At 41.0% G+C, this 15,762-nt stretch overlaps 1 protein-coding gene across 1 annotated transcript in view; it reads right to left on the minus strand.

The window, feature by feature from the left end:
* The window catches only part of LOC139380234 (receptor tyrosine-protein kinase erbB-4-like), a 534,593-nt gene that overhangs the window by 77,323 nt on the left and 441,508 nt on the right, over positions 1-15,762 (minus strand). Inside the window, exon 17 of the mRNA XM_071122768.1 lies at positions 13,272-13,316. Coding sequence (XP_070978869.1) covers positions 13,272-13,316 — 45 coding nt within the window. The remainder of the gene's footprint in view (positions 1-13,271; positions 13,317-15,762) is intronic.

Genomic DNA, 15,762 nt, shown 5'->3' on the forward strand with positions numbered 1-15,762 from the left:
GTAAATGAGATGGAGCTGCCTTGGGAAAAACTCGTGGGTTTGACAACCGACGGAGCACCTGCGATGTGTGGACACAGGAGCGGACTGGTGGCGAAGATACGGGAAAAGATGCAAGAGGAAAACGCGACAGGTGAGCTGACAGCTTATCATTGTATCATACACCAGGAAGCGTTGTGCGGTAAAGCCTTGAAAATGGAGCATGTAATGAGCATCATCACGCGCACAGTTAACTTTATCAGAGCCAAAGGTTTGAATCACCGCCAGTTCAAGGCATTTCTGACGGAGTTAGAAACGGAGCATGGTGATTTGCCTTATCACACAGAGGTGCGATGGCTAAGCCAGGGAAAGGTGCTTCAAAGATGTTTCGAGCTTCGTGAGGAGATTTGTCTGTTCTTGGACAGCAAAGGGAAAGACACAACACAACTCCGAGACGAAATGTTTCTGTGTGAAATGGCTTTTCTGTGTGACATTACGAGTCATCTGAATGCAATAAACTTGCAGCTGCAGGGTCGGGATCGTGTCATCTCTGATATGTACAGTACAGTGAAGGCATTTAAAACCAAACTGACTCTGTGGGAGACGCAGATGCGGAAAGAAAATTTGAGCCACTTTCCCAGCTGCCAGACCATGAAAGAGAAGCTCTCTACCAGTGCGTTCCCGAGCACACAGTTGGCTGATAAAATAGGTATGCTTGCCGCTGACTTTCGACGCCGATTTGCTGACTTTGAAGCACAAAAAAGCAGGTTGGAACTGCTCGGTAACCCATTTGCTGTTGACGTGGAAAGCTCACCACCAAACCTCCAAATGGAGTTGATTGACCTCCAATGCAATGATGCACTGAGGGCAAAATATGCGGCAGTGGGTGCTGCGGAGTTCGCCCGTTTCCTCCCCGGCACAATGCCCCAGCTGCGCATCCAGGCTGCTCAAACGTTGTCTATGTTTGGCAGCACATACCTGTGTGAACAACTGTTTTCTTTGATGAACCTGAACAAAACATCACACAGAAGTCGACTTACTGCTGAACACCTCCACTCAATTCTGAGGATTTCTTCAGCTCAGAGCCTTACCCCGAACATTGATGAACTTGTGGAAAAGATGGGACACCACCAAGTATCACCCTCAACCTCAAACAAGTGAACATTACTGTGCAATCACATATTTAGAGTTTTTACTCAGTTCAAGTTTAAAAGTTAAAATTTAATATTTGTTTTCACTGCATGTTACTTCTCCTTAAACAAAGTGTTGTTTTTGATTAATAGATTTTTGCACTTTATTTTTTTGTATTTCAATCCAATTATATTTTAAAAATATTTCAGTTGAGTGGATGATAGAAAATTGCTATTATTGTTTTTTCTTTGAAGTAAATTTAGCCCACTTTTGCTAAAATAGAAAATATAGTCTACTGATGGTGCCTTGAATACCGGTTTCTTTCATTTAATGTTCATGTTATGGGGATATTTATATAAAGGAAATTTGTCTTTTGTGTCTGTTGAAAATTAAAGATTACTGACAGAGCCATAAGAAAATATTGCTTTATTTATCTGATCATATTGTAATATATTTGTTAGGTTTTCAGTAGGTTCAATTAGGTTCACTAGACTATATGCGTCATTTAAAAAATTTTCAATGAACATTCGAACAGTCCGGCCCTCGTCTTGTAGCTGATTTTTTTATTTGGCCCTCCGTCCATTTGACTTTGACACCCCTGCTCTACACTCCCAACCTGTCTCCCTGTCTGTCTGTCTGCGCTGAGTGCTGGGAACTTTGGGTTACGTCCCAAATGGCACCCTATTCCCTGCATAGTGCACTACTTTTGACCATACCCCTAGGGACTTGGTTAAAAGTGCATATAGGGAATGGAGTGCCATTTAGAACGCAGACAGAGTATACTGTAGGTGAGAAGATGAGATGGTGTATCTGAGTGAATAGGCCCTATTCTCTATCTTAATACAGTTTTTAAAAATCACTTTGGCACTAATTTCCGAACCTTGTGGTCATTTTTCAAAACTCTAGACACAAAACTCAAAACGGTCATCACTTGCAACACAGGTGCATTAGAATGACACATTTCCTGAACAAATTCAGTGATATCTGCTAACCAGACGTGTCGACCTCTCATTAAGCGATGGTCTTGTATTGCTAAAGAATTCAGATGGTTAGTGATTCATTAAGGGCTGGGTTTCATCCATATCGCAGATAATGTTCAAAACATTGCATTGTGCATTCATATCGTTAAAGAAACCTTGCACTTGCAGAACCATTGGTTCAAATAACTCATTTATCATGAAATAGCATAGGACCATTCATTTAGATCACCCACACACAAGATACCGATAGTTTCACTGTGTAGTTGTCCGCACAATCATTAAATATTGTAGTACAAAATATGTGATACATGTTTCATTATGCTACTTCATGTAAATACATCACTGTAAAAGGACTAGTAGAGAGAATACTACAGACACAGTGGAATCATTGAACAAAATATGACATTTATTGATGAAATACAATAAAATCACAACATATGTTTCTTTGAATCAAAGCAAAAATAATTAGCTACAAAAAAAGAAAAAACAGTTAAAGGTCAACTGCAGTGTTCCTCACCTGTCTTACTGTAAAACATCACTGCAGTGTTCCTCACCTGGCTTACTGTAAAACATCACTGCAGTGTTCCTCACCTGGCTTACTGTAAAACATCACTGCAGTGTTCCTCACCTGGCTTACTGTAAAACATCACTGCAGTGTTCCTCACCTGGCTTACTGTAAAACATCACTGCAGTGTTCCTCACCTGGCTTACTGTAAAACATCACTGCAGTGTTCCTCACCTGGCTTACTGTAAAACATCACTGCAGTGTTCCTCACCTGGCTTACTGTAAAACATCACTGCAGTGTTCCTCACCTGTCTTACTGTAAAACATCACTGCAGTGTTCCTCACCTGGCTTACTGTAAAACATCACTGCAGTGTTCCTCACCTGGCTTACTGTAAAACATCACTGCAGTGTTCCTCACCTGGCTTACTGTAAAACATCACTGCAGTGTTCCTCACCTGGCTTACTGTAAAACATCACTGCAGTGTTCCTCACCTGGCTTACTGTAAAACATCACTGTAGTGTTCCTCACCTGGCTTACTGTAAAACATAACTGCAGTGTTCCTCACCTGGCTTACTGTAAAACATCACTGCAGTGTTCCTCACCTGGCTTACTGTAAAACATCACTGCAGTGTTCCTCACCTGGCTAACTGTAAAACATCACTGCAGTGTTCCTCACCTGGCTTACTGTAAAACATCACTGCAGTGTTCCTCACCTGGCTTACTGTAAAACATAACTGCAGTGTTCCTCACCTGTCTTACTGTAAAACATCACTGCAGTGTTCCTCACCTGGCTTACTGTAAAACATCACTGCAGTGTTCCTCACCTGGCTTACTGTAAAACATCACTGCAGTGTTCCTCACCTGGCTTACTGTAAAACATCACTGCAGTGTTCCTCACCTGGCTTACTGTAAAACATCACTGCATTGTTCCTCACCTGTCTTACTGTAAAAAGCTAAACAAAAGATTGATTACTGTACTTCTATATTTACATCAACCCTGTCTTGTGGATTTGGCCACAGGTTCTCATCCACATCACAATGGATGTTTTCATTAGCCAAACATCTTGGGAAGAATCTTCGGGCGAATCCAGGCCTGACACTGGTCTGCTGTGATGTCATTACATGGCAAATCCAATCATGACACTGGTCTGCTGTGATGTCATTGCATGGTGAATTCAGGCCTGACACTGGTCTGCTGTGATGTCATTGCATGCGTCATCCATGGCCTGGAGAAGGGTGGCTTGTTCGTGAGGGCGCCTATCATATACCTTCCACCTCCATGTGGAGAAAAATTCCTCAATCTGGTTAAGGAAAGGAGAGTATGGGGGTAAGCACAGGGTGGTAAATTGTGGATGGGCCTGAAACCATGCTTGCACCATTTGAGCATGGTGGAACCTGACATTATCCCACACAATGACATAGGTCATGCCATCAGCTCTACAGACCTGATTTAGCTCATCAAGGATGGTTACATTCGAACAGCGAATCATGTGGATGCCTGCAACTCAATATATAGAGTATATAGAGTAGAGAGCTGTAGATGTTGTTCGACCAAACATTAGAACGGGTAAGATGCGTAATCTAAGCAACTTTGACCCTGGTATGATTGTTGATGCCACACATGGTGATTCCAGCATCTCAGAAACAGCTGCCTTCCTGGGACTTTTATGCACTACAGTCTCTAGAGTTTACAGAGAATGGTGCGATAAACAAAACACATTCGGTGAGCGGCAGTTCTGTGGGCAAAAACACCTTGTTAATGAGAGAGGTCAGAGGAGAATGTCCAGACTCATTCAAGCTAACATAAAGGCCACACATGCTCAAATAACAGCTGTTTAAAACAGTGGTGTGCAGAAGGGCATCTCTTAACATACAACACCGTGAATAATTCAGACTGTTGTGGAGGCAAAAGGGGGCCCTACCCAGTACTAGACAGGTGTACCTAATAAAGTGGCCGGTGAGTGTACAGTAATGTCAAATCTGAAAACATGGTCTGGAAAAGTGGTAAGTGGTACCATAGAAACAGTGTCTGATAAAGAATGATGATGAAATATTACATCCATAGATAATGTAGTCCAATTGGTTCATGTTCCACCGTAATTGGTGTCAATGGATCTCGTTATCCTGAAACGTTCATGTTCTAAACATGGAGTATTGTTCGACAGTTTCCATAAAACTATGCATTAAGACTATGCACCATAAAACTATGCATTAAGACTATGCACCATAAAACTATGCATTAAGACTATGCACCATAAAACTATGCATTAAGACTATGCACCATAAAACTATGCATTAAGACTATGCACCATAAAACTATGCATTAAGACTATGCACCATAAAACTATGCATTAAGACTATGCACCATAAAACTATGCATTAAGACTATGCACCATAAAACTATGCATTAAGACTATGCATCATTTTGAGCAGTTGTATCAATTGATAGTTAGATCATTGTACTGAAATGAATAGACAGTCATCTCAGATGTATTGTGTGAATTGCATTTTGAAATGGTAATATTTTGATATTAAGTTGTGTCATTTTGAACAGGCGATTTTAGTTTAATGAACAAATGATCTTAGCTTTATGTGTATTGTATCCAAGCAATTGGAAAAAGTGTTAAGAGCTTAGAAAAATGTGCATTTTGATCATTGGTTGTGAGTTTTGTGTCTATAGTTTTGAAAAATGACATCAAGGTTCTGAAATTAGTGCCAAAGTGATTGTAAAAAACTGTAAAAAGGGCTCATTTGGCAGAACAGAACAGAGCAGAGTGGCGGCGTCAGCACACTCCAGTCATGTTTTACATCAGCAGGAAAGCTGTCAGCCACCTGGTACATCACAGGCCCATTACATGTTATCCACTCAGCTCACTTCTGGAATCACATGAAACACCCCCCAATCTTTCGGTCATCGGGTGCCTCCCAAATGGCTCCTCTATTCCCTACTGTATGTAGTGTGCCACATTTGACCATGGCACATAGGGAATAGGGTGCACCTGCTCATTCTCCCAGCTCCACCTCTCTCCTACCCAATATTACAGGGACGACATGATGATTTGTGGAGGAAGTGGCTTCAAGAGACATAGTTGTAATTTGTAGGAAAGCAAAGGCATACTCCTAGTAAACATTGTAGAGATATGCCCAAATGGAAAGTGGAGAATGGGGTAATAAGTAAAAAACAGACTTTGAGCCAATATGACAATCAGAATGTGTGTGTGTGTGTGTTTGTGTGTTTGTGAAGAGAAGGTTTGTGAGTTAATATGTGTCTGTGTGTGTGTGTGATTGTGAGTTAATGTGTGTGTGTGTGTGTGTGTGTGCGTGTGTGTGTGTGTGTGTGTGTGTGTGTGTGTGTGTGTGTGTGTGTGTGTGTGTGTGTGTGTGTGTGTGTGTGTGTGCGTGTATGTGTGTGTGTGTGTGTGTGTGTGTGTGTGTGTGAGAGTGACAGAGTGCAGATGACAGTCAAGTCTCTATTATATATTATATGAGACAGCCTTACACAGCAGACTGTGGCAAGGAGTAGGAAGGAAAGTAGAAGAGGGTTGACACAAAATCAGATCAGCTGCTGTGGAACCCAGCCTACAACCTACTTAGGTTAGAGACATTAAATCTAGTTTTTAAACCACTCCACAAATGTCTTGTTAACAAACCATAGTTTTGGCAAGACGGTTAGGACATCTACTTTATGCATGACACAAGTAATTTTTCCAACAATTGTTTACAGATTATTTCACTTATAATTCACTGTATCACAATTCCAGTGGGTCAGAAGTTTACATACACTAAGTTGACTGTGCCTTTAAACAGCTTGGAAAATTCCAGAAAATTATGTCATGGCTTTAGAGACTTCTGATAGGCTAATTGACATAATTTGAGTCAATTTGAGGTGTTCCTGTGGATGTATTTCAAGGCCTACCTTCAAACTCAGTGGTTCTTTGCTTGACATCATGGGAAAATCAAAAGAATTCAGCCAAGACCTCAGAAAAATAATTGTAGAGCTCCACAAGTCTGGTTCATCCTTGGGAGCAATTTCCAAACACCTGAAGGTACCACATTCATCTGTACAAACAATAGTACGCAAGTATAAACACCATGGGACCACGCAGCCGTCATTCGGCTAACTAAGGAGACTCGTTCTGTCTCCTAGAGATGAACGTACTTTTGTGCGAAAGGTGCAAATCAATCCCAGAACGATAGCAAAGAACCTTATGAAGATGCTAGAGGAAACAGGTACAAAAGTATCTACATCCACAGTAGAATGAGTCCTATATCGACATAACCTGAAAGGTCGCTCAGCAAGGAAGAAGCCACTGCTCCAAAACCGCCATAAAAAAGCCAGGCTACAGTCTGCAACTGTACATGGGGACAAAGATCGTACTTTTTGGAGAAATGTCCTCTGGTCTGATGAAACAAAAATAGAACTGTTTGGCCATAATGACCATCGTTATGTTTGGAGGAAAAAGGGGGAGGCTTGCAAGCCAAAGAACACCATCCCAACCGTGAAGCACGGGGATGGCAGCATCATGTTGTGGGGGAGCTTTGCTGCAGGAGGCACTGGTGCACTTCACAAAATAGATGGTATCATGAGGTAGGAAAACTATGTGGATATATTGAAGCAACATCTCAAGACATCAGACAAGTTAAAGCTTGGTCGCAAATGGGTCTTCCAAATCGACAATGACCCCAAGCATACTTCCAAAGTGGCAAAATGGCTTAAGGACAACAAAGTCAAGGTATTGGAGTGGCCATCACAAAGCCCTGACCTAAATCCTATAGAAAATGTGTGGGCAGGACTGAAAGAGCGTGTGTGAGCAAGGAGGCCTACAAACCTGACTCAGTTACACCAGCTCTGTCAGGAGAGATGGGCCAAAATTCACCCAAATTATTGTGGGAAGCTTGATGAAGGCTACCTGAAACATTTGATCCAAGTTCAACTATTTAAAGGCCATTCTACCAAGTACTAATTGAGTGTATGTAAACTTCAGGGAATGTGATGAAAGAAATGAAAGCTGAAATAAATAATTTAATCTAACATTTCAAATTTTTAAAATAAAGTGTTGATCCTAACTGACCTAAGACAGGGAATTTTTACTGGTATATAATGTCAGGAATTGTGAAAAACTGAGTTTAAATGTATTTGGCTAAGGTGTATGTTAACTTCCGACTTCAACTGTATGTCTGACCTCTGAGAGGCTTTGTCTTCTCAACATTGGCCCCAAGCAATTATAATCAGTTATAAGCTGCCTTTCTATTATGCTCAGTTAAACCATAGCTTCTCTAAAACATGTTCGAAAGCCACTTCACCAACTTGGCATGCTACAATCACAGTCACATAGTTCATAGTAAACTTTATCTGTTTACTAGCACTTCTCCTCATCCACCTTCACCTCTCTTCCTCCTCACCCCATCTTCACCCCACAGCCTCTCCCTGTCTCCCATCATCAGCTCACCCTGACATTCTCCCCTCATTGCCTCAGATAGAAGAGAAGTGGATCAGATAGTAGAGTAGCGAATCAGATTGAAGAGCATTGAATCACATAGAGTACTGAAACAGATTGTAGAAATGCAACAACTAGAGTGTAGTGAATCAGATAGAAGAGTAGTAAATCAGATCGTCAGATAGTAGAGTAGTGGATCAGTGGAGAGTGAGACCTAGGCTCCTGCAGGCTCTTTCTGTGTCTCAAATGGCAACATATTCCCTATATAGTGACCATAAAGCTCTGGTCCAAAGTAGTACACTAGATAGGGAATAGTGGCATTTGAGATGCAGCTTGGAATGAATTAGCAGTCATTACCGCCTCTCTCTCTCCGCTCTTACACAGCTCCATTCAGCTCAGCTCAGCTCTGCCTTGAGATCAGGATGCTTTGGCCAAGTAGTGTGTTTTTACACTATGCCTTTGTTTCGGCCTTCATTTTTAAGCCAATTTGGCATCTCTCTTCTGTGCTGTTTCTTTCTAAGCATAGTCCTATAGGGGGAAGCTGTTCTATGAGGCCTTTTGAATGATGTGTTCTGTCCCTCTGTTCTCTTCTGTTCTTCCTTTTTGTTTCCTCTCACTATCTCAACCCCATCTCAATTGGGTTGAGGTCGGGTGATTGTAGATGCCAGGTCATCTGATGCAGCACTCCATCACTCTCCTTTGTCAAATAGCCCTTACACAGCCTAGAGGTGTGTTTTGGGTCATTGTCCTGTTGAAAAACAAATGATAGTCCCACTAAGTGCAAACCAGATGGGATGGGGTATTGCTGCAGTAGCCATGCTGGTTAAGTGTGCCTTGAATTCTAAATAAATCACAGACAGTGTCACCAGCAAAGCACCACACACCATCTCACCTCCTCCTCCATGCTTCATGGTGGGAACCACACACACGGAGATCATCCGTTCACCTACTCTGCGTCTCACAAAGACATGGCGGTTGGAACCAAAAATCTCACATTTGGACTCACCAGACCAAAGGACAGTTTTCCACTAGTCTAATGTCCATTGCTCGTGTTTCTTGGCCCTAGCAAGTCTCTCTTATTGGTGTGCTTTAGTATTGGTCCTAAAATAGTTGTAGGCTTTTCATTCAAATCCTACTGCTTCTAACTTCAATATACTCTTTAAATAAATAAGACCTACACCACTTTTAATAGCACATTACTCAAAACTAGTGAGACTCATATCGCCTACAGTATATTGAAAAATATAACGTGATTCTCCGCCAATAATTACATATAGAGGATTGGAGGATTCTAAATTAAAACCAAAAGCTGCCTCATGGGTCTCCCAGTGGCAGCCGACACCGGTATCGAACCTGCATCAGCCAGTTAAGTTATTTTATATATTCTAGGCTCCGAAGAAATAGACTCAAATGAAGCCCTCTTGTTGTTTGTAAAGTCCAATTAAAATGAAGATTATTGTTGAAATGAATTGCTCGACTGGTGTAGATTTTCTCCATCTGTTGGTGTGCAACACTTGAATAACAAGTTAGCTATATTTCCAGCACCAGCCACTGTTCACCTCCTATTGATTGAGCTGTGGTTGCCAACAGTTGTTTTATGTAACCTTTATTTAACTAGGCAAGTCAGGTAGGAACAAATTCTTATTGACAATGACGGCCTACCCCTAATGTCGCTGAGCTAATTGTGTGCCGCCCTATGGCATTCCCAGTCACGGTCGGATGTGAAACAGCCTGTATTCGAACCAGGGACTGTAGTAATGCCTCTTGCACTGAGATGCAGTGCCTTAGAAAGGTCGAAAACAAATTATTTTGTTGGGGAGGGGGATTTTTCGCACCTAGCTAGGCTATTTGACAATTCTTTAGTAAAGGTTGAATAGTCTTTTGTTCAGCTAATAGCCCATCCTAGAAAAGTCGGTCCCTCTCCTTGTTCGGGCGATGTTCGGCGGTCGACGTCACCGACCTTCTAGCCATCACTGATCTGTTTTTCATTTTCCATTGGTTTTGTCTTGTCTTCCTTCACACCTGGTTCCAATCCCATCAATTACATGTTGTGTATTTAACCCTCTGTTTCCCCTCATGTCCTTGTCGGAGATTGTTTTATTGTATGTTATGTGCAAATTATGTGTCGGTGTGCGACGGGTTTTGTACCCACTTATATAATTTTTTGTATATTTTGGAGTTTTATGAGCACTTATTAAACTACTCCGTTTATACCAAGTTCTTTTTCCTGCGCCTGACTTCCCTGCCACCGACACGCACCCATTACACGTTGGCAGAATTCACAGTCTGCTACAGTAAGTACGCTTGTGAAAAACAAAACGCCTCCAGCTGTCAACACAGAATATCTAAGGGGCTTTTATATAATTATAATGTGGGGTTAATAATAATAATAATAATTTTTTCCCCTTTCCACTTGTTATTTAGACCGGATTGTTACTCCCATCTCGTTCCTCGCTCCGTTCCACACCTCATTCTCCGCCTGAGTGCCTCGCTTGTGGGTGTGCTGGCAGGATATGGCAGCAACTTTGATTGTGCGTCAAATTCAGCATATCAAGTTTGTATGAAGGTCTGGTTATTCACAGACAAATAGTAACATGCTCTAAACCGCTCTGGTGACAAATTAACTTTGCTGCTCTGTTTCCAATTGTCCACATGGGTGGGAGAACCTATTCAAGTAAGCAAATACATTTCGAAAATGTTAAGAAACTATGTATTATTAGCTTCAGTAACTAGCTATAGTGCATTTTTAACTCAAATGAGCTGCCAACGTAGCTAGCTAGTTTACATACTGTATAGACAGCTAGCTAAGTTAATTACATTTGACCAGCTACCTCACTTCATATTAGCTATCTATCTTGATATATTTAAAGCTGTAAAATACATGTGTAGGTAGCTAGCTAACAGCCATGGAGGAGAGTGAAACGCAAGCAGGCCCAGCTGTCAAAGTGAGAGTAGGATATTCTGGATAGAGCAGGTAATTTTGTGTAGTTCCAGTCCTTAAAAGTGAGGACAGAGAACATCATATTCAGTGCTGTCTAATTTGAGTATAATGAAGTCTGTTTTCTTGAGGTTTCCTGCCCTTGGATACAGAGAGCTGTGAAAGCCTGTCTGCAGATGAAGAGGTCCCAATGAAGAGCAGTGGTTCTCAGTCCTGGTCCTGGGGACTCAAAGGGCTGCACATCTTTCTTTTTGTCTTAATACTACACAGCTGATTCAAATGATTAAGTCATCAAGCTTCAAGTGGTATTTATGTATTCATTTGTGACGCAATCCTTGATATGATCCTACTATTGTCACATGCTACACATGCACCTACTGTATCTATCCAATGTTATGATTTGTTATAAGGAATATTATACTTTAGTAATTCCAAATGATCTGGTACTGTAAAAGTATAATAATTATATGTTATATTGTTTGTCCTCATATGTCTGTTTTTGAGCATAAAGTACCACTTAGTGTGGACACCAGGTGAGACTACACACACAGATTCCTGTTGAACACTCTCTTTCACCATCTTATTTCCTCAATAAGTCTCAGTTTCACTTCATCCTTTTCCCTAAATCCTCTAGGTTATATCAGCGTGTGTTGGTGAACCCCTCCCACATCTGAACTAGCTGACACAGAGGGCACAGCATAATCATAGGTGAGAGGTCACTTGGTCGGGTCAACAGAAGTATTATTAAAGAGGTGCTTTACATTGAAATACAGAGATATAGTAGTCCCAGAGTTAATGATCCAAGGTCAGTTTTGTATTTCACCTCATGATGATAATGATGACTGACAGTGTTAGAATTTAAAAAACAAAGCTTAATCCTGCTCTCTCTCTCTATCCTTCTGTCTCTCGTCTGCAGGTATGTTTTGATGTGAGAGAGGAAGCCAGTCCCGTCATCGCCACAGATAACCTTCGGGCCAACTGGGGGCCCAGGGCTGGTTAAGAGACACCGCTAGAGACACTATGTAATTGTGATGAACTGAGAGAATATTAGGGTAGGTCATTCATTAGTCATATGCTGTCTTCCCGGCTCTTCTGCTCTTACCTCTTTCCCTTTGTCTTTTACACCTCTCTCCCCACCCCTTTCTTTCTGTTTTTTTTAGAATGTACATCGTATGTGCATTGAAGTACAGATTGAACTTGTATTTATAACATAATATTATAATATTTATAATGCGTGTATTATGTATTTATTTCACCTGGATAATGAACTTTCAATATAGCGTTTCACATTCTCCACTGGTTGAAATGAAGTATCTCATTGAAATACTCTACCTACTGTATCCTGTGTCCTCAGATAGATGGAGGTAGATATGCACAGGAAGTGTATTGTACTGTTTATTTTCTGTATATATGAATTACAAATTAGCGTCATTCAGACACATCCATAGGCAGTTATTTTAACCACCAATACACAAGTACATAGTTAGCTAGCTATGTTACTTCAGCTGCATTGCACAGAAAATATAAGCAAGGCATGCTAACACAATTGTACATTCAATTTGCAGGAAATGCTTTAGCTAGCTAGATTCTTACATCCACTGTTTCAATAGACAGCCTGGTTTTCTCAGGAGTCCCAAAACATGAATTACAATTTCATACTCATGTCATAACACTAGCTAGCTAGTCAGCAAACTGGCTAAATAGTGATTTCTGTAAATTAACTGTATGACAAAAAAATATGCACAATCGTTTGTCTCTACATTAACAACATTCATCTCAATTGCACATTTTTTGCTTGACTCATGTTATAATTACTTACATTTGCTTCCACCGTAATGTTTTGTCAGCCATCTTTGCTGAAGAAAGTCACCTGTGACTGGTGGCCCGCATCAAATTAGTTATTGGAACCACTATGATTGGTCATATAAAAACCTTGGGACTCAAATGCAAAATTAGTGTTCTAACTCCCCCTTGTGGTGGTCTGGAGCAATGAAGCCGTGACGCTGGGTACCTCTAAGTCCTGCGATGTAAGCTCGCAACTTTTAAAGGAGGAACCACTGTAGCAATAAATATAAGCCTTGCTCAGTGGGAACAGTTGGTTGTCATGACATTTTCTGCTGGGGAGAAGTGTGTGTGTGTGTCATCTTTTTACTATTGAGCCCTCGTCAAAGATACATTTAAATGCATAAACTTGTACATACAAATCGCAAATAAATAAAAGTTGAACTTGTGTCTCTGTGTATGCAGTCTGTCCTGGGGACAGAGGAGGAAGTGACAGTAGGGATTTGAAGAGATATTTACCTGTCCATCATGCCAATACAGTCCTGCAGTCTGGGTCCAATACACCTGGATGAGGGAAAGGAACAGAGTTAATGAAGCAACAGAATAAATCAGTCAGTCATCCATTCGATCACAATCAATCACTCGACTGGACATTGGCCTTGAGTGTCTGTCCACAGAAAAAAACAGTCATGTCAGTCCCAGAGATGAAGGGGCACGTTCGGTAGTCAGGACACTGCATGGTGAGGCTATTTGTTGTTAAGAGGGAAAGGAATGGTAACAGAGAGAATCTCTGAATCTATTTCAATCTGTCTGAACTGAAGGACTTCCTGGGATAGAGTGTCAAGATGGCATTTCCACTGCATTGTGTTTTTTAACAACGTCGTTATGAGTACATGGAGCAGTGAGCTGCCAGCCTGCCGCTCAGCAGGAAATAGAACAAAGACGTGACGGGGCCAGCCCGGTGAACTGACTGACTGCAATACCAAAAGATATCTGCCCCTTCTTTCTGCAGCTGAAAATTACAATCGTAGGATTCACAGCACTCAAAGAGCAGATGGAGAGTGGAATTTCTCCCTCCCTCTCTCCCTCCCTAAGTCTCTCTTTTGCTCTCTTTCTCTGTGTCCCTGTCTCCCTCTATCTCATGCTCTGCCTATCTCTCTCTCTCTCTCTATATATATATATATATATATTTATGTCTCTATTTCTCTGTGAAGTAAACAATAAACAAAAGTGAGAAGAAACAAAAAACAACAAAGGTTTCAAAAGGATTAAGCCATTACAAATATTGTATTATCAGATCATGTTTTTAACAATGTGCACAAAGTTGCAGTATGAATATGTTTGTGCTCCACTGGTTGCCCCGTTTTCATGGCAACGGGTCAAAAACCTTGCTGCTGTGATTGCACATTGCGGTATTTCATCTAACAGATATGGGTGTTTATCAATGTTTGATTCATTTTCTAATTCTTTGTAGGTCGGTGTGATCTGTGGAAAATACAGTATGCGTCTCTGAAATGGTCATACCTTTAGCAGGAAGTAAGGAAGTGCATCTCAGTTTCCACTTCAGATCTGCCTATGGCGGCCTCAATAGCAAGGAAGTTAATGTACATAGTCTGGACATAGTCAAGGATTTTCCTATCCTGGGTCTATCCCAGTGGTCAGGTATTCTGCCACTGTGTATTCTCTGTTTAGGGTCAGACAACTTTCCAGTTTGCTCAATTTTTTGGTTGATTCTTCCAGTGTATCAAATAGTTATATTTGTGTGTTCTTATAATTTAATTAAGTCTAATTGTGTTGCTGTCCTGAGGCTCTGTGGGCTCTGTGGGTGCTTGTGAACAGAGCCCCAGAACAAGATGGCTGAGGGGACTCTTCGCTAGGTTAATCTGTAGATGAGGGCTTTGTGATGGAATGTGTGGGCATCACTTCATTTTAGGTGGTTGTAGAATTAAACAGCTTTTTTTTAATTTTGATAATTAGCAGGTATAGTCCTAATTCTGCTCTGCCTGCATTGTTTGGGGTTTTGCATTGGTATAATTCTTTGTGTGCTCTAGGGCAACGGCCTTTTTTTGGGACACCATTATTTTTGTGTTTCTGAGATTTACCATCAGGGTGCAGGTTTGACACAATATGTGCAGGCAAACAAAACAGGCCCTCCTTGGTTGGAGATAGAAGCACCAGATCATCTGCAAACAGTAACCATTTTACTTCAGAGTCTTTCAGGGTGAGGCCGGGCGCTGCAGACTGTTTTAGTGCCCTCGCCAATTCTTTGATAGATATGTTGAAGAGGGTGGGGCTCAAGCTGCATTCTTGTCTCACCCCACGGCTCTGAGGAAACAAGCATGTGTGTTTATTGGTAATTTTAACTGCACATTTGTTGTTTGTAAAAAATGATTTTATAATCTTGTATGTTTTCTCCCCAACACCGCTTTCCATTAATTTGTATAGCAGACCCTCATGTCAAATTGAATCAAAATATTTTTTGAAATCAACAAAGCATAAGAAGACTTTCCTTTTTTTTGTCAATTAGAGAGTGCAGGGTGTATTTGTGGCCTGTCGTCGGATATTTTGGTAAGAAGCCAATTTGACATTTGCTCAGGAAATGTTGGAGTCTGCTGTTGCAGAGGATCTTTCCATGGTTACTGCTGACGTAGATTCCACTATAATTATTGGGGTCAAATTGGTCTTTGGGGTGATCAGAACTTGAGTCCAAATGAGCTGAGGATAATTATGAAGAGTTTAAGTATAGCCAATTTGAATTTGTGATGTGTATATTTTAGTTTAGCATATCATCAACACCACAGGCTTTTTTGGGCTGGAGGGTTTGTATTTTGTCCTGTAACTCATTCAATGTAATTAGGGGATCCAGTGTGTTCTGGTAGTCTTTAATAGCTGATTCTAAGTTTTGCAAATGATCATGTAAATGTACATTTGTTTGCTCTTGGTTATATGTTACAGTGCATTCAGAAAGAATTCACACCCCTTGACTTTTTTTATTTTGTATTTTTTTACG

This window comes from Oncorhynchus clarkii, chromosome 22 (assembly GCF_045791955.1).
Source record: "Oncorhynchus clarkii lewisi isolate Uvic-CL-2024 chromosome 22, UVic_Ocla_1.0, whole genome shotgun sequence".
In the NCBI taxonomy this organism is placed as follows: domain Eukaryota; kingdom Metazoa; phylum Chordata; class Actinopteri; order Salmoniformes; family Salmonidae; genus Oncorhynchus; species Oncorhynchus clarkii.